Source organism: Leuciscus leuciscus (genome assembly GCF_965113295.1).
Source record: "Leuciscus leuciscus genome assembly, chromosome: 20".
NCBI classification, from domain to species: Eukaryota; Metazoa; Chordata; class Actinopteri; order Cypriniformes; family Leuciscidae; genus Leuciscus; species Leuciscus leuciscus.
The window spans coordinates 38,559,607-38,581,605 of record NC_138744.1 but is presented as its reverse complement, the minus strand read 5'-3'; the positions used below and the strand labels follow the sequence as shown (position 1 = coordinate 38,581,605).

The 21,999-nt window shown below is 45.5% G+C and overlaps 2 protein-coding genes across 8 annotated transcripts; both read right to left on the bottom strand.

The window, feature by feature from the left end:
- Positions 1-889: 889 nt before the first annotated feature.
- khdc4 (KH domain containing 4, pre-mRNA splicing factor) lies at positions 890-16,011 on the bottom strand. Of its 7 annotated transcripts, none has more exons than XM_082149260.1 (14): positions 15,851-16,011; positions 13,508-13,694; positions 9,115-9,231; positions 7,811-7,890; positions 7,383-7,435; positions 7,131-7,291; positions 6,258-6,469; positions 5,901-5,961; positions 5,074-5,131; positions 4,765-4,961; positions 3,054-3,270; positions 2,492-2,573; positions 1,923-2,011; positions 890-1,321 (listed from the first exon to the last, which is right to left on the bottom strand). In XM_082149260.1, exons 1-14 carry the CDS (start codon positions 15,877-15,879, stop codon positions 1,137-1,139), a joined length of 1,728 nt encoding a protein of 575 aa, XP_082005386.1. In that variant the 5' UTR covers positions 15,880-16,011; the 3' UTR covers positions 890-1,136. The 7 variants fall into 7 exon arrangements, 5 of the variants coding, with proteins under 5 accessions (XP_082005386.1, XP_082005385.1, XP_082005387.1 ...); XM_082149259.1 differs by having other exon boundaries at positions 1,923-2,014; positions 15,851-16,010; XM_082149261.1 differs by having other exon boundaries at positions 1,923-2,014; positions 2,492-2,601; positions 3,118-3,270; positions 15,851-16,010.
- Positions 16,012-17,150: 1,139 nt separating this feature from the next.
- zbtb7b (zinc finger and BTB domain containing 7B) lies at positions 17,151-21,993 on the bottom strand. Its single transcript, XM_082149277.1, has 2 exons — positions 21,243-21,993; positions 17,151-20,670 (listed from the first exon to the last, which is right to left on the bottom strand). The coding sequence occupies exons 1-2, from the start codon at positions 21,983-21,985 to the stop codon at positions 20,121-20,123; spliced, it is 1,293 nt and encodes a 430-aa protein (XP_082005403.1). The 5' UTR covers positions 21,986-21,993; the 3' UTR covers positions 17,151-20,120.
- Between the last annotated feature and the right edge of the window lie 6 nt (positions 21,994-21,999).

The following is a 21,999-nucleotide window of genomic DNA, read 5'->3' as shown; positions in this document are numbered from 1 at the left end:
GGACACACACATTCTGTGACTCACAGGATCACCTCAGCTTCACAGCTCTAGAAGAGCCAGGACACACACATCTGACACTCACAGGATCACCTCAGCTTCACAGCTCTAGAAGAGCCAGGACACACACATCTGACACTCACAGGATCACCTCAGCTTCACAGCTCTAGAAGAGCCAGGACACACACATCTGACACTCACAGGATCACCTCAGCTTCACAGCTCTAGAAGAGCCAGGACACACACATCTGACACTCACAGGATCACCTCAGCTTCACAGCTCTAGAAGAGCCAGGACACACACATCTGACACTTACAGGATCACCTCAGCTTCACAGCTCTAGGAGAAGAGCCAGGACACACACATCTGACACTCACAGGATCACCTCAGCTTCACAGCTCTAGAAGAGCCAGGACACACACATCTGACACTCACAGGATCACCTCAGCTTCACAGCTCTAGAAGAGCCAGGACACACACATCTGACACTCACAGGATCACCTCAGCTTCACAGCTCTAGAAGAGCCAGGACACACACATCTGACACTCACAGGATCACCTCAGCTTCACAGCTCTAGAAGAGCCAGGACACACACATCTGACACTCACAGGATCACCTCAGCTTCACCGCTCTAGAAGAGCCAGGACACACACATCTGACACTTACAGGATCACCTCAGCTTCACAGCTCTAGAAGAGCCAGGACACACACATCTGACACTCACAGGATCACCTCAGCTTCACAGCTCTAGAAGAGCCAGGACACACACATCTGACACTTACAGGATCACCTCAGCTTCACAGCTCTAGAAGAGCCAGGACACACACATTCTGTGACTCACAGGATCACCTCAGCTTCACAGCTCTAGAAGAAGAGCCAGGACACACACATTCTGTGAGTACATGAGTTTATTTGTCAAGAATCACAGGAACATTACAAATCAAAGTGATGAAGAAAAACTAAAACAGAGCAGGCTTTAAAAAGTGAGTCCTGCAGTGTCACATGATCAGTCACATGCTGATTTCTGCGGCTCCTCGTTCCTTATCCGACCCAGAATCCCCTCTGAGAGTCTTTAGGAGCGGATGAGGCCATGAATGATGACGCTACCTGTGTGTGTGTGGGTGTGTGTGTGTGTGTTTACGGTGCCATCCAGAAGGGCATGGGCTGCGTCTGCGGCGTGTGTGTGTGTGTGTGTGTTTTGGGCCGGTGAGGAGATGGCGAGAGGTACGTATATCCTTTCGAGGGTCCGTGATCGTCCTCTTCATCCGAGGAATCTCCGGCGTACGCCACCAGCCCGGCCCGGATTCGCTTCACCTGCGGCTCTGATGACACCAGAAACCAGAGACAAGCACACAAACAACACCATACCAGCAAATCAAGGAAACAGGAAGTTAAACAACCGCATGTCATTGGAAGCGTCCAATCAGGAGGCGGAAGGGAACGAGGCCCCGCCCATCCAGCATCCCCCCGCAGGGACATGAAAGAGAGAGAGAAAAAAACACAGAGAAAGAGAGAGAACACAGAACACAAGAGAGACGCCCGTTAGTGCGGAGTCACACGGCACGGCAGGGGAGGAGCCTCAACTCAACTGACCAATCACGGCCCTCAAGCTGAAGCGTGTCATTTCCTGTGAAACGGCACTCTTCAGCTTTACCTGTGCTAATGATACAGTCCCGCTGCTGCAGCTCATCTGTGTGTGTGTGACTGACAGACATCAGCAGGAGTGTGTGTGTGTGACTGTCAGACATCAGCAGGAGTGTGTGTGTGTGACTGTCAGACATCAGCAGGAGTGAGTGTGTGTGTGTGTGTGTGTGTGTGTGTGTGTGACTGTCAGACATCAGCAGGAGTGTGTGTGTGTGTGTGTGTGTGTGACTGTCAGACATCAGCAGGAGTGTGTGTGTGTGTGTGTGAAGCGTGTCTTACCCAGAAGGCTCGGCGGCACCGTCTTCTCGTCTGCTTTCTGAGATCTCAGTCCGTTGAGCGGCGCTGACACACACGGCATGATCGTTCTGCTGCTGCGCAACACACACACACACACACACACACACACACAATCAACATGATCACATGATTAATGGTCACTTTCAATACAGAAAATCATGATGTTAATAATATTATATAAATATGTAAATATAAGTGAGTTTTGATCACATCATCATTCGCATTTACATTAGTGTGATTTCAGTGTTTCATCACTGCACTATTATTTAAAACAGTCAGTGTGTGAGAGTGAGTGTGTGTGTGTGTGTGTGTGTGTGTGAGTGAATGTGTGTATAAATGAGTGAGTGAGTCTGTGTGAGTGTGTGTGTATAAATGAATGAGTGAGTGAGTGAGTGTTTGAGTCTCTGTGAGTGTGTGTGTGCGTGTGAGTGAGTGAGTGAGTGTGTGTATAAATGAGTGAGTGAGTGAGTCTGTGTGTGTGTGTGTGTGTGTGTGTGTGTGTGTGTGTGTGTGTGAGAGACTGTATGTGTGTGTGTGTTGAAGTGTCTGACCTGTCTCTCTCTCTCACAGGCCCTGAGGAAGCAGCAGACGGGGGTCCTGACGACTCTGAGCTGCCCACAGACATGCCTGCACCTAAATTAGTCATATGAATGGGTCCATGCTATGAGCAGAAAAACACAACAGCATTAACACACACCCTCCTTTACAGACACACACACATCAGTGACTGATCATCTCTCACTCACTCACACACACACACACACACTTCTAATCACTCTTATACGGGGGGGGGGGGGGGGGTCGTCAAACACATGAGCAGTTCCCATCATTCACCACAAACCCTAGTGAGCAGCAGTATTTAAAATAATAATAATAAATACAAACACTAATTTAAAAAATATTAATAAGACTATAACAGTATCTCGACGAAACCACTGATAATGCTGGACTGGTTTCGTATTTTCCTGTCCTCTAGTTCTGCGGCTCACTAGAGTTTGATCTTTCATCAGCTGTCGTTCACTACAAACATCCAGATCAGGTCCTCGTGACCCCTCAGGCTCCGCCCACAACCCGTCTGTCACCATGGCGACAGGACGCTGACGTCACACACACCTGCAGAAACGGGGTAAAGCCGTACGGTGACGAGAGCAGGGTCCGGCGCGGGCCGACAGCTCACCTGGTATCCCAGAAGGCCTTGCTCCGACTCGTCCGGCACCTCCTCGGTGAAGCGGCGCTTCTGTGGCGGGAGGGGCGGAGCCACGGGTCTGGGTGGAGCCGAGAGTGTGGGCGGAGCCACGGCAGGGGGCGGGAACTGAGCGGGAGAAAGAGTCTGGAGAGAGAGAGATGTGTCAGGAGACGGGAGACACACACACACATGTCATGGTCACTCCAGTTTGAACATAAAAGGCAGAACACACACACACACACACACACACAAGCTCTTGAACTCCGCCCTCTGTGCTGGGAGCAGCAGCTCATTTGCATTTAAAGGGACAGACACAAAAACTGTGAGTTTTCGCTCACCCTCAAGAAGTGACCATTTTAACACAGGTTAACACAGGTCTCTCTCACACACACACACACACACACACACACATCGTGAATAACTAACCGTTTTATAATCACTGTTATACTAGTATTATTTATAAAATATTATACACAGGTCTCTCACACACACACATCGTGAATAACTAGGCTAACCGTTTTATAATCACTGTTATACTAGTATTATTTATAAAATATTATAGTTTAAGAAGTTTATGTAATATTTATGTTATATTGTTTGAGCTTTATTGCAATGAATCAAATTGTTGTTAAAGGTGTGGTATAATGGCCTTTCCACAGATGTGAAATAAGTCTCTGATGTCCAGAGTGTGTGTGTGTGTGTGTGTGTGTGTGTGTGTGTGTGTGTGTGACGGTTTAGCTCTAAATACCCCACAGATATTTTTATAGCATGTTAAAATTGTCACTTCTTGAGGGTGAGCGAAAACTCCGTTTTTGTGTCTGTCCCTTTAAATGCAAATGAGCTGCTGCTCCCAGCACAGAGGGCGGAGTTCAAGAGCTTGTGTGTGTGTTCTGCCTTTTATGTTCAAACCGGAGTCAGACAATGATGGAGAGACTCAGGAAGTGACAACATGTAGAGCAACAGGACGTTTCTGAACGGTTAGTTGGTGAAGTTATGCAGCTGATGTGGAGTTAACTGTCTTCATGTCTTTAATTAGCTTATTCTGTCATGATAATAATAAAATCGCTGGTGTGGGAACAGTTGTAAGACGCCTACAGTAAGTCATGAGTTGATTCATGATATTGCATTTTGTGTTACGTACAGTATTGCATGTGAAAAGACGGATGCGACAGCTTGAGCAGACTCACACAAGCTCGACTACAACAACTCTTCCTCTAATCAACACGGGGGCGTTCCCGGGGGTGGGGTTTATGTAAATCTTAGGGTTTGTGATGTCACTAACCCGGGAGGAATGTGGTGTAGTCTCTACCAGCCGTTTGTTGTAGTTCTTAAAAAGCAATTTCTTTAAAAGCAAATATCTCCCTTTGCTTTGAACTTTGAGCGCTGTAACTTTGCAGATGTTGTTTATGCTCAAACAGCAACATTACACACTAACTAAAGTTAGAGAAGTCAAATCATAATCAACCACCCCTTTAATAAGTCTTAGTTAACTGTAATAACACTGCATGTAATGTGTGTGTTTGTGTTGTTGTCTGGCAGGTTCATGCGGAGTATTCTAGATTCCTGAATCAGATGAGCAGTGTGATGCCCACACACACACACTCTCACACGCACACACACAGGTGAGCGCGGGGTTACCTGTGCCGGGACGCTAGCGGGCACGAGGGGATACTGCGCGGGGGGGACGGGCCCCGGGGCCGCGGGAGACACCGGATACGGAGGAGCGACGGATTGCTGAGGAACGGGAACGGGATACGGCTGGAATCCCGCAGGAGGATGAGGATAATACTGAGACTGAGGAGGCATCCCGTTCATAGCAGGAGGCTGGAGAAAACCTGCTGACACACACACACACTCTCTGATCAGGCTCAGCAGATGAGAACATACAAGCTGTGAGTGTGTGTATGAGTTTACTCTGTGAGTGTGTGTGTGTGTGTGTATGTGTACCCTGTGTGGGCATCACACTGCTCATCTGATTCAGGAATCTAGAATACTCCGCATGAACCTGCCAGACAACAACACACATTACATGCAGTGTTATTACAGTTAACTAAGAAAGACTATTAAATACAATTTACATTCATTGCACTGAAGCTGAAATTATATAAAATATAAATATTAAATGATAAACTTCTCAAAAAAACTATAATAGTTTATAAATAATATTAGAATAACAGTGATTACAATCACAGACTGTTTTTTGTTTTATTTGTTCGCATTACTGTTATTTTACAAGAACAGTGTCATGCAGCACAATAAACCTGAAAGCAGACAGACAGGCAGACAGTGAGACAGACAAACAGTGAGACAGGCAGAGAGTGAGTCAGACAGAGAGAGAGTGAGACAGACAGACAGTGAGACAGACAGGCAGAGAGTGAGACAGAGTGATGCAGACAGACAGGCAGAGAGTGAGACAGACAGACAGACATAGAGTGAGACAGACAGACAGTGAGACAGAGAGGCAGAGAGTGAGACAGACAGGCAGAGAGTGAGACAGACAGGCAGAGAGTGAGACAGACAGGCAGAGAGTGAGACGGAGTGATACAGACAGACAGGCAGAGAGTGAGACAGACAGGCAGAGACTGAGACAGAGTGATGCAGGCAGAGAGTGAGACAGATAGGCAGAGAGTGATACAGACAGACAGGCAGAGAGTGAGACCGACAGCCAGAGAGTGAGACAGTGATACAGGAAGATAGTGAGACAGACAGGCAGAGAGTGAGACAGACAGAGTGAGACAGACAGACAGACAGACATAGAGTGAGACGGGTCTTACAGTCTGCAGGAGGTTTTCACAGAGGGTTTTGGCAGCAGCAAGTCCTTCTGGTTTTGGGTGACTGGAGGAACAGAGAAACTCATCAACACTAATGTGCTTCAACTGCCTGAACAGTAGTGTGTGTGTGTGTGTGTGTGTGTGTGTGTGAGATCTGTACACACACCTGATGTATATGTACATGGGCTCGAACGCCTCTTGCCCTGACGCCGGCACCAGGGGGTGTGTGTGTGTGTGTGTGTGTGTGTGAGAGATCTGTACACACACCTGATGTATATGTACATGGGCTCGAACGCCTCTCGCCCTGACGCCGGCACCAGGGTGTGTGTGTGTGTGTGTGAGAGAGATCTGTACACACACCTGATGTATATGTACATGGGCTCGAACGCCTCTCGCCCTGACGCCGGCTCCAGGCACCCGGACCCTTTCCCCCGCAGGAACACTTTGGCCCCGGTCTCTGCCTGAATGTGCTGAAGATACGAGCAGCCCGGACCCTCCACACACTCCTTCACACTGAAGCCGTGCAGCGCCTGATCCAGGCCCACAAACACCTTATCCTGCACATAGTGCATCTGAACACACACACACGGGTTAGTCTCTGTGTGTTGAATGAGGAAAACACGAAGACTAGCGGTGCTGACTGCAGTTCTGAAACACGTCTTCATCTTCCACCGTTATTCATTGAGTTATTCTGGAGGTTCCGACATGTTCACATGTTGTTGAATGTGCAAAGTGACAGGAATGAATATATTTAAAAGCAGACCTTGTGCAAGTGACATTCAAAGTAGTAAACATAAGAATCTGAACTCAAGCACAGCTGCAGTTTCATAACTCACACTTTTTAACACTTTTATTATTAAAGCTCAGTGCCTTCTCATATAGGGCTGGGTTCGTTTGAATTTTAACGTTTCCAATTCTGCTCATCAATTCTGATTCTTATCGATTCCTAATTTCGATGATATTAGTACATATCGTTCACATTTAGTCTTATTGCAAAACATGTCATTGCAGCTGAATATCATAAACAAAAATCAACAGGATAAAAAAACTCACGCAAGGAACGTTTGCCTGTGTTTTTTTTACATTTTATAACAATTTTATAACTTGAGGTCAGGAATCGGATACTTGTATTGGATAGATAGATTCGAGCTGTTATTAAGAGAAGTTCTGAACGCTGTGTGAACGTGCTGTGAGTGTGAAACACACGTCTGATGTGACCGCACATGTACTCACTCCTCCTGTATAGTGTGGTTTGTGTGCAGCAGAGGGGATTGTGGGTAAAGTGCTGGATCCGGGCTGCTGGTACACAGTGACCGTCGCTCCGCTGTAGGTCGAGTTGGTGGCGGCCTTCACTACACCGTTAGTGATGATCTCCTTAATCCTGTTAACGGCCTCTACACACACACACACACACACACTGATGTTAAACACACACACACACACACACACACGTGATGAAGCTCCTCCATCAGTGTTGTTACTCACTGTCCACTAAGTCTCGAGTCTGGCCCTGCACATGCAGATACAGCGGACGGTCACTGTGGAGAGAACAGACATGCATTAGTATTTAAAGTAATTACTGAAAATTAATATATTATAATATTTATTGCAATCCAATCGCAGAGTTCGTACAGACGCTGTAAAATTTAATTCCAGGACTTTTAAAGCACTACTTTATTGGTTTTCAAGGACTACAATCAGAGATCTCACTTATCAAACAATATCTTTATTATCTTTCAAATTCAAAAAAATTTTAATAGATAAAAGAAAATAAACTAATAAAACAAAATGGTACCAATAAAGAACAGCGCATGCAATTGCCATTGAAAGGATAATATGACAAAGATATCGCTTTCCTTATTCGAAATGACTGAACTGATCAGGATGTGCATGTGACACATGACGCGTCTCACCTCGGCAGTGCTTTGCTCTTCTCCTCCGAGGACATGTAGCGCCCCCTGGTGGACACAGCAGCACCACTCACTCTGCTGATCTGTGGAGAACATCAGGACTGAGCGAAAGCAGCGGAGGACAGAAGACACACACACTCTCACACTCTCTCACACACTCTCACACACTCTCACACACTCTCACACACTCTCACACACTCTCACACACTCTCACACACTCTCACACACTCTCACACACTCTCACACACTCTCACACACTCTCACACACTCTCACACACTCTGCTGATCTGTGGAGAACATCAGGACTGAGCGAAAGCAGCGGAGGACAGAACACACACACACACACACACACACACACACTCTCTCACACACTCTCACGCACACACACACTCTCTCACACACTCACACACTCTCTCACACACACACTAACACACTCTCACACACTCTCGCACACACTCTCACACGCACACTCTCGCACACACACACACACACACGCACGCACGCACACACACTCTCTCACACACGCACACACACACTCTCACACACTCTCACACACTCTCACACACTCTCACACACTCTCACACACTCTCACACACTCTCACACACTCTCACACACTCTCACACACTCTGCTGATCTGTGGAGAACATCAGGACTGAGCGAAAGCAGCGGAGGACAGAACACACACACACTCTCACACTCTCACAACACTCTCACACACTCTCACACACTCTCACACACTCTCACACACTCTCACACACTCTCACACACTCTCACACACTCTCACACACTCTCACACACTCTCACACACTCTCACACACTCTCACACACTCTCACACACTCTCACACACTCTCACACACTCTGCTGATCTGTGGAGAACATCAGGACTGAGCGAAAGCAGCGGAGGACAGAACACACACACACACACACACACACACTCTCTCACACACTCTCACGCACACACACACTCTCTCACACACTCACACACTCTCTCACACACACACTAACACACTCTCACACACTCTCGCACACACTCTCACACGCACACTCTCGCACACACACACACACACGCACGCACGCACACACACTCTCTCACACACGCACACACTCTCACACACTCTCACACACTCTCACACACTCTCACACACTCTCACACACTCTCACACACTCTCACACACTCTCACACACTCTCACACACTCTCACACACACAGCTGATCTGTGGAGAACATCAGGACTGAGCGACAGCAACGGAGGACAGAACACACACTCACACGCACACACACACACAGGCCTGATCCGGCTCTCACCTCGTCTTGAGTCTGTCCACGGGTCAGCAGATTTCGGCAGGTCAGCGGGACGTCATTAATCTCCACTTCCGCCACCACCAGATCATCCTTCAGTTTACTCCCAGCGACACCTGAAACCTACAGGTGATCATCAGTGTGTGTTTCCTCCTCACACTCACACACACACACAGGTGATCATCAGTGTGTGTTTCCTCCTCACACTCACACACACACACAGGTGATCATCAGTGTGTGTTTCCTCCTCACACTCACACACACACACAGGTGATCATCAGTGTGTGTTTCCTCCTCACACACACACACACACACACACACACACACACACACACACACACACACACACACACACACACACACACACACACACACACACACAGGTGATCATCAGTGTGTTTCCTCCTCACACTGGGGTTTATTTAGCATTTTTATAGTGTTATCCTTTTATAGGATACATAATTCCCCCTCAAGCATCAAAAACTAGCAACGGTTTTGGTGAGTAAATAAAACATTCAATTAGATCTGATTGGAATCAAACTAGAGCTGCGAGTCGAATGAATGACTCCATGAATCCCTCATAAAAGACTTGTTCGACTGGAACCGGCGCTGAACAAACCGATCGGTGAATGACATCACAGGACAGCGAGAGCGAATCAGAAGCGTGAGGAGCCGTCTACTCTTTTCGCTCTCAGTGCTGTGATGTCATTCACCGATCGTCGGTTCAAGCCGAAAGTCTTCACTTGTTTCATTACAGGATGAATCAGCGTTTTTAAACAAATCTCTTGGATGAATGATTCAATGATAAATACGTTTTAACAGTCACTTGCCGCCACCTAGTGGTGTAACAATGTAATCGATACAATCTTTATCTGAAGCAGGGATGGGCAACTTCGGTCCTGGAGGGCCACTGTCCAACAGAGTTTAGCTTCAACCCTAATCAAACACACCTGAACAAGCTAATCAAGGTCCTCAGGATTACTGGAAAATTACAGGCAGGTGATTTTTTCAGGGTTGGAGCTAAACTCTGTAGGACAGTGGCCCTCCAGGACCGAAGTTGCCCATCCCTGATCTGAAGCATCGTTACTTTCCAAAAGGTGACTTTTCTCTATTTTGAAGATATCAGTGTTTAAATCCCACTTTTATCCCAGTGATATATACACAAAATAAACATTATATTACAACTTAGGCTACGAATCTGTAAGGGAACTTAGAGTACGTTTACACGACAACGATATGCGTAAAACGGAGAGGTTTTTCCGACACCACTGTCAAACCGATCCCCATTCACACGGATCCGCGAAAACAAAACCCCTGCAGTATTCTGCCTGGCCAGTAGGTGGCGATGAAACACTAGACCAGGGGTGTCAACCTCAGTTCCTGGAGGCCCACAGCCCTGCAGAGTTTAGCTTCAACCCTAATTAAACACACCTGATCAGCTAATCAAGTCTTTCAGGCTGATCTGAAAACTGCAGGTGTGTGTGTTGAAGCAGGGTTGGAACTAAACTATGTAGGGCTGTGGCCCTCCAGGAACTGAGTTTGACACCTGTACTATAGACTGAACACGTAACACGCATGTGCATGTGCATGACGTCATCGTCTTCAGAGATTCACGTTTTTATTGTTTACACAGAGACCGTTTTCAAAAGTTCGCATTTTCAGGCGCCCAGAACGGCGTTGTCGTGTAAACGAACATTTCTAGTTGAAAACGGTGGTTTAAACAGCTCTAATAGTAATGGAGGAGTAACTCCGTTGTGGAACAGTCGTGTTCTCATTATAATGTTATGAAGCCGCTGTGACAGGCTTGTGCTGCACTGAACTCTATTAGTGACGCACGATATATCAGCCACTATATCAGTATCGGCCGATATATGTTCATTATTAACGTTATCGGCACAATGAGAAGATTTACCCGATATATTAAAGCCGATTAATAATGTATTATTTCCTCCAGCTGAGACTCTTCAGATGCGACTGTTAGACATGATGGCTCTGAATTGCTTGAAATATGATTGGAATCACTTCAAAAAAGGAAAATAGAGTTCAGTGCAACATGTGCAAATCTGTTATATCGGCTACAGAACATTATAATGAGAACATCATCATCATAAGTGTGATTGAGTCGTGGCTTTAATGGTGAGACTTTTGGTTTTGTAATCAGACTCTCAAAAATTATATAAAAATTTGGATTTAGATTGTCGGCCGATATATCAGTTATCGGCTTTCAGATATGTAAGGGTTAATGCCCGACGAGGGGTCCATTGTCAGGTATTAATGGACGACGGCGAGGTGTGAACCGTCCGACGCGCAGCAGAAGTCCATATATACCTGACAATGGACACCTCGAAGGGCATTAACCCGCTTATACCATGGTCACTTGCCAAATATCACATTTTTAAAACATTAGTTTATATTTTAATTAGTTTTACAATCGAAATCTAAAGTTTTTACAAACAATAACTTGGTTTCCCTGGTTACGCCTGATGGGCGTATATTACTATATATTTATAGTCCGCTCAGCTCGTAGAACCCTTCAGTTTACAGCCTGTTGCTATGGTTACTCACAGCTGATGTAGCCAGCGCATTTATTTATTCATTTCGAACGGTAAACAGTCAGTTTCACCAGAACTCCTTTACTAGGTGTCCTCTAGCACTTTTTAATGGACACCCTGCAGCCAATCAGAATCGAGTAATCACCCAGACCATGGTATAAAAGTATCGGCCAAAATGTTTATATCGCTGCATCCCTAAACTACATTTTCCTTTTCAAAGTGATTCCAATCATATTTCAAGCAATTCAAAACCATCATGTTGAACAGTCGCATCTGAAGGACATAATACACTAGTTATCAGCTTTCATATATTCACTTATCAGGCCAATAACAATAACATCAAAAATGAATATCGGCCGATATATCACACATCTCAAATGTAAAATAATATAATTTCAGCCTCGTTCTGTAATCAGGGTTCTGTCAAATTTAAGACATTAAGACCATAAAGATTGAAATTTAAGACCTACACGACGCATTACCAAATAAATATTCAAATCAAAGAATTAATTTTATTTCAATGAATTCAGTAATTGAAAAAGCATTAATTTAATTTACAGATAAATCACATTAGTAACCTTCCACACCCAACAACGCCTGTCAGAGAAAAGAACAGAATCAGATATCATTTTTTTATAGAAAATTGTACTTTGCATACTATACTGTAAAAAACCCATAATTAGTTGATTTTAGTTGATCATAGTTGATCATAACTAGAGATGAAATGGCATGAACATTTAATTTCATGATTATAGTGACAAAAATGATCATGGTTATCACAGAATCCTGTTCAAAAAGTATTAATACTACACAATGAAATCAATTCACCAAGTTTTATGTCGAAAACCAGCAAATAACAAATAAATTTAGCATCAATATGCACTTTTTGTTTACATAAACATTAAAATAATACCATTAAAAATGAACATTTTTAAAATGTCTTGCATACTAACATGTACAAGTTAAAATAAAGGTTTGACAAAAAAAGTTTTATAAAAAGATAAACCTCACATATTTCAGACTTTAAATTATTTTTTATAAAAAGAATGAGTCAAAAAAGATAAATTACTGACATTTACAATGCACTTTAGCTTATCTTTTATTATTAATAGTAAAATTCGGTCGGATTTTCCCGTGGCGTCTGTCGTTGCTATGCAACCGTGCACTGCGCTCTCCACTCTCCACAATGGCAAAGAAGTTTTAGTAGCTAATAGATTTCCACCGGTGAGAAACGCTTGCTGTAGCTCTGCTTCAAGATGTATTTACGGAGAAGAGAAAAACACCCGTAGTGTTTGGGTGCACCCCCATCCTTCCAGTTGACTGAGCTTTCAGACAGCGCCTGGAAAAAACGAGTGCGTCGCTTCAATTATGAGCACGCTTACCGCACGCCTACATTTGAACAAACTTGAGCGCGCAAAAGACGCGATATGTGAACGTGTGAACGGCCTCTTGGCGAGCGACCTCCGATCAGGCCATGAGCGGCGTGTTGGAGACCCCAGCACTAGAGCTCCGCTGTGTAGGCTACGACTCGATACTGTTTTGCTTACTTTGTAATAACTTTCTGCGGCCAGCGTTTCTGGAAATAAACGAGGGTAAACCCTTTTTAAGACCTGACTAAATGAAATTTAAGACCGCGGATGAAAATCTGGCTGTTTTTAAGACGTTTTAAGGCCTTAAATTTAAAGTTTAGAATTTTAGACTTTTTAAGACCCCGCGGGAACCCTGGTAATAAGAGCCACATCAGTCCACAGAGGGAAGTTATTAATAGTGTAATTGTTCCTGAAGTATGGAATGGTGTGAATGAAGTACAGATGAAGTACAGAAGTCTGTATCTGAGCAGGACTGACTTTATCAGCAGGAGCAGCGCTGTTGATCTGAGACGGCTTGAGCTTTCCTTTAGCCACTAGCATAGCGTTGATCTTAGCAGCGACAGCGGCCGCGGCGTCCAGAGCTCCAGTGGGAGCAGAACCTCCATCAGAACAACCCGAGGAACCTGAGGAACCCGGGCCAGCCTGGTCCCACTTACTGCGCCGCCTGACAAACACAAACACATCATCATCATTATTATTATTATTATTCGATTATTATTAGAGAATATTTGAGATAAATTATATTTATTATAAATGAAATATTGTTGAATATAACAAGTATCCCTCTCTAGATGATGTTATCCCTCACTCACACTGAGGTGGAGAGCCCTGTTCCACACACACACACACACACACACACACACACACACAGATGTGGAGAGCCCTGTTCCACACACACACACACACACACACACACACACACACACACACACACACACACACACACACACACACACACACACACACACACACACACACACACACACACACACACACACTGAGGTGGAGTGCCCTGTTCCACACACACACACACACACACACACAGATGTGGAGAGCCCTGTTCCACACACACACACACACACACACACACACACACACACACACACACACACACACACACACTGAGGTGGAGTGCCCTGTTCCACACACACACACACACAGATGTGGAGAGCCCTGTTCCACACACACACACACACACACACACACACACCCACACACACACACACACACACACAGATGTGGAGAGCCCTGTTCCACACACACACACACACAGATGTGGAGAGCCCTGTTCCACACACACACACACACACACACACACACACACACACACACACACACACACACACGTGGAGAGCCCTGTTCCACACACACACACACACACACACACACACACACACACACACAGAGATGTGGAGAGCCCTGTTCCACACACACACACACACACACACACACACACACACACACACACACACACACACACACACACACACACACACACACACACACACACACACTGAGGTGGAGTGCCCTGTTCCACACACACACACACACACACACACACAGATGTGGAGAGCCCTGTTCCACACACACACACACACACAGATGTGGAGAGCCCTGTTCCACACACACACAGATGTGGAGAGCCCTGTTCCACACACACACACAGATGTGGAGAGCCCTGTTCCACACACACACACACACACACACACACACACACACACACACACACACACACACACACACACACACATGTGGAGAGCCCTGTTCCACACACACACACAGATGTGGAGAGCCCTGTTCCACACACACACACACACACACACACACACACACACACACACACACACACACACACACACAGATGTGGAGAGCCCTGTTCCACACACACACACACACACACAGATGTGGAGAGCCCTGTTCCACACACACACACACACACACACACACACACACACACACACACACACACACACACACACAGATGTGGAGAGCCCTGTTCCACACACACACACACACACACACACAGATGTGGAGAGCCCTGTTCCACACACACACACACACACACACACACACACACACACACACACACACACACACACACACACAGATGTGGAGAGCCCTGTTCCACACACACACACACACACACACACACACACACACACACACAGAGGTGGAGTGCCCTGTTCCACACACACACACACACACACACACACACACACACAGATGTGGAGAGCCCTGTTCCACACACACACACACACACACACACACACACACACACACACACACACACACACAGATGTGGAGAGCCCTGTTCCACACACACACACACACACACACACACACACACACACACACACACAGAGGTGGAGTGCCCTGTTCCACACACACACACACACACACAGATGTGGAGTGCCCTGTTCCACACACACACTCTGATTGACCAATGAACTTCCATGACTTCACTGATTGGATGAAGATGAATGCCATACTTTGACATTTATTGAATGCGATTATATCAGTATTATCAGATCAACCACTGCACTTCTGATGTGTACCGTGGTAATGTTGATCACACACTTCACACTGTTCTCTGGGTCCAAACATCACGGTATTACCATGGTACTGTATGATAAACCTCGACGGCACGGAACATATGATGATCTGATGAATTATGTTTCATATCTCTCTGCTATTAATGACGGTTTGTTGTTACGTAACACCCGCCATTAGCAGAGCCGTCGAACTCTTTACACACGCCGCGAGCGCCCGAACACACACACACACACACACACACACACACACACACACACACACACTTACCCGCCGCTGTGCGGGACACCGAATGACATCTGTTGCGTTGAGTTTATGCTTCTAATCACGATAAATCAAACCGATCAGAAACGATCAGACGCTCGAGCAGACACACCATCAACGGAAACACTGCCGTCTACGTCACTTCCGCTAACATCGCGCATGCGCAGAACCCATCTGACAAAGTCCCCTCACAAATGTTTTTATTTTTATTTACATTTGTATTCTTAATACAGAAATTACAGAGTCAAAAGAATACAGAAGAAAAAATAAATTACTAATTTGCTAATGAAATAAAAGATATATAATAAACAATCTGTCGTTATGTTAGTCTCCAGCAGGTGGAACTAAAAGCACGTGCAGTTCTCGGAATCGTCAGAGGGAAACACGATTATAGGCTTGTGTCGTGTGTGCTCTGTGTGTGCTTCATTGCTGGATTGTTGTAGGTTATTATACAATATTAGGCACTACAGTGTTGATTGTGACAATAATCATTTTACAAACGCTGAATTCATCCATAATATGAGTGACGGTTATTATTACACGATTCTCACATTTTTATTAAAAGTGGGGTTTAAACTTAACTATTCCCTTATTGTCAAGAAACTTCCACTTCAGATTAATATTTAACAAAAACAAAAGGGGAAAACCCCGCCAAAATACTACACTACAGACAAATACATTTAGTCAAAAGTTAAACAATGAACAATATTTCAAAAGGTTCAGCCCATAATTATTTTATAAATAGCTGAATATGTACACTGAAGAATAGGCTATGTGTCGAGTAATGCTACTTAAGCAGCTTATTGCGGTATTTTAATGGTAAAACCAAACCCACACTTACATTCACATGTAAAAGATTTCTTCTAGATTCCAACAAAGGCCAGTTTTCAATCATTTTTCTTTTTTGTGAAAGACATTTTCAGCACAAATATAGCAGTCCTCAGATTTCATGTCATTGCCATCATAAGGTAAATTCCACAACAAACCTTGGCATGAAAAATACAATTAAAAACATATATATTTGTACATTAGGTAAACTTACCCCTAACTTTGCAGACATATAGCTATAAAATAATATAATTTTTGGTAATAACATAGAAAAAAACGCACACGTCTTTTATTAAGTTTTAAAAGAACATGTTTAAAGAATCAATAGTGAAAATGCATATATTCCGGCACCAGAATTCGAGGAGCCGCTCATGAATATTAATTAGAACGCAGTGACGTCACGTCGTAAGATCGCGCGCCCCAGGAACACATTTACCACAGGATGTGTGTGATGAAGGACCAGGAGGAGGCAGCAGAGTCGATTCAACGTAAATCTTTGTTTATTTGCTCTTCATTTGTACAACATGAGAAATGAGATTTGACTCTGAACAGAAAACAAGATCCCTGATTGAAGGCTTTGAGCAGGAGCCCGTCCCGTCACCCAAATCACTCACAACATACGAAACAACTCAGATTCAGTTACATCAATGAATAAACAATGTCTTTGGAAGAGACTTTACTTAATATAACAGGGCGTTCATATTTCCAAGCACAAATATATATACAATAAATTAATATTCACCAAACATTTGCATAACCACTTTAGTGCATGGCTCAAGATTTCCTGAGAATAGTTGCAAAAAATAAAATAAAAAATAAACTAAGGCAGCTTGACCTTTTTACATATAAAAATTCAGCGAAGTACTTAATATTCATGATGCAAAGAGTTTTTTTTTTTTTTTGAAGAAATTGAGGATTTACAATCATCATAAGTGGAACAAGATAATATTTCACAACACAAAGATTCCGTTTTAGTGCAAATAAACCTCTTTGGGTAGTTTCCCTACTGTCACCAGTACAGTAACTAACACCAGACGAAAATCCCAGAATGCATCCCGACACGCTTCCCATGAGGCTCGGCGTGCGTCTTATTGAGACTGCAGATCGATTTGATATACAAGGTCGAAGAGCGAAAAGAAAGCGGCTAAAGCTATAGTTGATGTCATTAATGACTCATTTCATATAATGCAAATAATTGTATAATCTCAAAAATATCTCAGATATGTATTTGCTTTAAGAAAGGCAAGGCTCCTCCACGTTTCATTCTGTCTGTTTCTATGCTGGTCATCGGAGGCGATTGTACTTTTAATCAGAAATTCAATGTGCAAAACTTGCAAAGAGAGGACATTTGAATCTCAGTTCTCTACAGCACCTGAGCGTTAGGTTACATCTGATCCGGCTTCACCCGCGTCTACCTGAGGTCATTACCCGGAGAAAGGCAGAACCGATCCTCAAGGAGTCGCTCCGAATGAACTCAAAGGTTCAGAGACTCAAGGAATCGCTCCGAATGAACTCAAAGATTCAGAGACTCAAGGAGTCGTTTCGAATGAACTCGAAAAATCAAGGAGTCGCTCCGACTGAACTCAAAGAGTCAAGGAGTCGCTCAGACTGAACTCAAAGAGTCAAGGAGTCAGTCCGACTGAATTCAAAGACTCAGATACTCAAGGAGTCGCTCAGACTGAACTCAAAAACTCAGATACTCAAGGAGTCGCTCAGACTGAACTCAAAGAATCAAGGAGTCGTTTTGACTAAACTTAAAGACTCAAAGACTCAAGGAGTCACTCTGACTAAACTCAGACTCAAAGAATCAAGGAGTCACTCAGACTAAACTCAGACTCAAAGAATCAAGGAGTCACTCAGACTAAACTCAGACTCAAAGACTCAATGAGTCACTCACACTAAACTCAGACTCAAGGACTCATTCAGATTAAACTCAGACTTAAAGACTCAAGGAGTCACTCCGACTGAATTCAAAGACTCAAGGAGTCACTCAGACTAAACTCAGACTCAAAGACTCAAGGAGTCACTCAGACTAAACTCAGACTCAAAGACTCAAGGAGTCACTCAGACTAAACTCAAGACTCAAGGAGTCATTCAGACTTAAAGACTCAATGAGTCGCTCCGACTAAACTCAAAGACTCAAGGAGTCGCTCCGACTAAACTCAAAGACTCAAGGAGTCGCTCCGACTAAACTCAAAGACTCAAGGAGTCGCTCCGACTAAACTCAAAGACTCAAGGAGTCGCTCCGACTAAACTCAAAGACTCAAGGAGTCGCTCCGACTAAACTCAAAAACTTCAAGCAGTCACTCAGACTTAAAGACTCAATGAGTCGCTCCGAACTAAACTCAAAGACTCAAGGAGTCACTCCGACTGAATTCAAAGACTCAGATACTCAAGGAGTCGCTCAGTCTGAACTCAAAGACTCAGATACTCAAGGAGTCCCTCAGTCTGAACTCAAAGACTCAAGGAGTCACTCCGACTAAACTCATAGACTCAAAGACTCAAGGAGTCGCTCTTGAAGGAAGCAAAGAGAAGGAAGATTCGATTCTTCTAAGGAAGAGAAGATGCAGAATAACCCAAGCGCCTCAACCAGGAAAGTCACAATAAATATCAAACCGACAAATAAATAAATAGAATAGTATACAAAAGAATTCTCCATCCTGCCATGTCACCTTCTTTAAAGAAAATGAGTTCGCAGGAAAACCAGATGCATCCTCTAAAATAAATTCAGGATGAAATCAAGCTCATCCTCTCAAACAAGCAAAAACCGCAGTAAACAAAAATCAAACAAATGCGTCCGATTAAGATTCTCAAGTCCTGAAAGCCCTTTAAATGTGTGAGAACTGAGACCTGGTCCTTTTTAAGTCTTTCCCTCAAAGACGACAAGACAGAGAAAAAAAAAAAAACACATTTAAAGGCTACAAATATCTGAAAAATTCATTGACATATAATTAATCTCAGTTACTAACCAATATTCTTTGGTATGAAAGGAAATTCTATCATTTAAAGAAAAAATTATTCCAACTTTTTATTTGGAAAAGGCTAATTTAAGAGCAGCTACAGTATATTCCCATCATGATGTCCTGAGCACCAGTAGGTGGCGATATAAACGTCCGCTTAGAGCAAGGCCACGCCCCCTCTCCGCCTCCAGCTGCTTCATTTACATTCTTAACTCAAGTTGTTTGTTTTTTTTAAATCAGGTTTGTTCAATCACTCCATCGTGTTGAAATCTTGCATAGCGTGAACATTAACGAATCTCCAAAAGCAGTCAATCTTGGATTCATACAAAAACCCTGTACCGCAGAAACAAAGCACAAAACAAGACCCTGCGTGATTCTTCATGGGCTCCACCAGCACCAGAAACAGAAGATGATGCGACTACACCACTGATATATGATGGAACACACACACACACACACACACACACACACACACACACACACACACGTCACTCTTCCTCTTCGCCAGCAACTTCCTGCTCCTCATCCTCCTCTTCCCACGTTCTGTGTGTGACGGAGCCACTCCCGTGCGGAGACGAGTCTCCTTCGGGTTTTTCCAGGGATTTTCCCAGAGGTCCGGCGACGGCTCGCCACAACAGCTCCGGGAAGGGCATCCGGGCGCCGGCCAACAGTGGAACCCCCGGGACGGGTCCGCCGTGGCCCTCGAGGAGCCCTGCGACGGCGCTCATGTGGTCCGGGAGCTGCTGATGGAGGCCGAAGGGTTCTGTGGGAGGAGATGCTCCCGGATCCGGGCCGGGTCCACGCCGGGGCCGGCGGGTCCGGAGCTCCAGGCAACTGTGGCCCTTCCGGTGCCGCTGAAGATGGTCCTCGCGGGCGAACGCCTTGTGGCACAGCGGGCACTCGAAGGGCCGGTCGCCGCTGTGAAGCGAGAGGTGGTTCTTCAGGTCGTAGGAGTGCAGGAACCGTGCGGGACAACTGGGACACGGATACGGGCGCTCACCCGTGTGCTTGCGCATGTGGATCTTCAGCTTGTCATTCCTGAGACAGGAAACAAGCGAGATTAAAGGATTAGTTCAGAATGAAAATTTGCAGATAATTTACTCACCCCCCCACCACGTCATCCAAGATGTTCATGTCTTTCTTTCTTCAGTCGAAAAGAAATTAGGAAAACATTCCAGGAATTTACTGCATATACTGACATTTCAACCTGATTACGTAATGTGTGTCGCATCACAGCGAGTGCAAGACCAGCATTAGTGGTTAAAAGTATATAACTCTTTATTTAGTTATAAAATGTTCGCTGGTTTGTCTAGATAAGACTCTTATTCCTCGGCTGGATCGTGTCGAGACTTTGAAGCTGCACTGAAACTCACATTTGGACCCCATTGAAGACACTATATGGAGAAAACCCCTGGAATGTTTTCCTAATTCCTTTTCGACTGAAGAAAGAAAGACATGAACATCTTGGATGACGTGGGGGGGGGGGGAGGTGAGTAAATTATCAGGAGATTTTAATTCTGAAGTCAAAAACAAACATACTCAGAAATTGCTCGTAATTTTCTCTAACAATCACTAAGTAGCAAAATGCGTTAAAGGTGCGTGTCTGGTACCGTGTGAAGCGCACGCCGCAGGCCGAGCACTGGAACGGCTTCTCGCCCGTGTGTGTCCTCATGTGTCGCGGCAGCTTTCCGGCCCCGTGGATGATCTTCTGGCAGACGGGACACTGTTGAGGCGTCTGAGACTTTCTCTTACGAACGCTCCCGACCGTGGCTCCGCCCACTCCCCCGTCCCCCTGCTGTGATTGGCTGTGATGAGGCGTGGCCCGCCCCTGTGCCCCAGACTCCTCCTCCTCAGAGGGCGTGTCTTCGGGCCTGTAGGACTCGTGCGCGGCTCCGTTCATCAGGAGCCCTCGGTGGGTGGGTGGTTCTCGTCCCTGTGTGGGAAGCAAACCGTATTCAGGCGTATCCTCAGACGCGGGCGCCATGAAGCTAACAGGTCTAGCGGGAGACACGGCTCTGGCTACGGAACCCCGGTCCTGCTTGCGACGCGACGGCAAACGCTCCGCCTCCTTCACGGGATTCGCCAGATCATCGCCCGCCTCGCCCAGAATGTCCCGGCACGCGTCCGCCACGCACTGGATGCCCAGCAGCTGCGCCCCCTTCAGGACGTCCCGCATGCCCGAGCTGCGGATGGTTAGCGTAGCGGTGTAGGCAAACTCCAGCAGCGCGGCGAGCGCGTCGGGCGACACACAGTCCAGCTGGCACACGCTGCACCCGTCGCCCACGCCCTCGCCCGCCTCATCGCCCTCCTCCGCGCCGAACAGACGCCGGAAGTACAGGCTGACGGCCGCCATGACGGAGCGGTGCG

What these genes read in the sequence shown, in the direction of transcription:
- khdc4 (XM_082149259.1), bottom strand. Translation starts at nt 15,879, where the DNA reads ATGTCATTCGGTGTCCCGCACAGCGGCGG. An exon ending in GCGCTGCTCCTGCTGATAAA is followed by an intron (nt 9,232 to 13,507) that starts GTCAGTCCTGCT and finishes GATCACCTGTAG; the next exon opens with GTTTCAGGTGTCGCTGGGAG. An exon ending in GGTGCCGCCGAGCCTTCTGG is followed by an intron (nt 1,322 to 1,922) that starts GTAAGACACGCT and finishes TGGTGTCATCAG; the next exon opens with AGCCGCAGGTGAAGCGAATC.
- zbtb7b (XM_082149277.1), bottom strand. Translation starts at nt 21,985, where the DNA reads ATGGCGGCCGTCAGCCTGTACTTCCGGCGTCTGTTCGGCGCGGAGGAG. An exon ending in TGCGGCGTGCGCTTCACACG is followed by an intron (nt 20,671 to 21,242) that starts GTACCAGACACG and finishes TTCCTGTCTCAG; the next exon opens with GAATGACAAGCTGAAGATCC.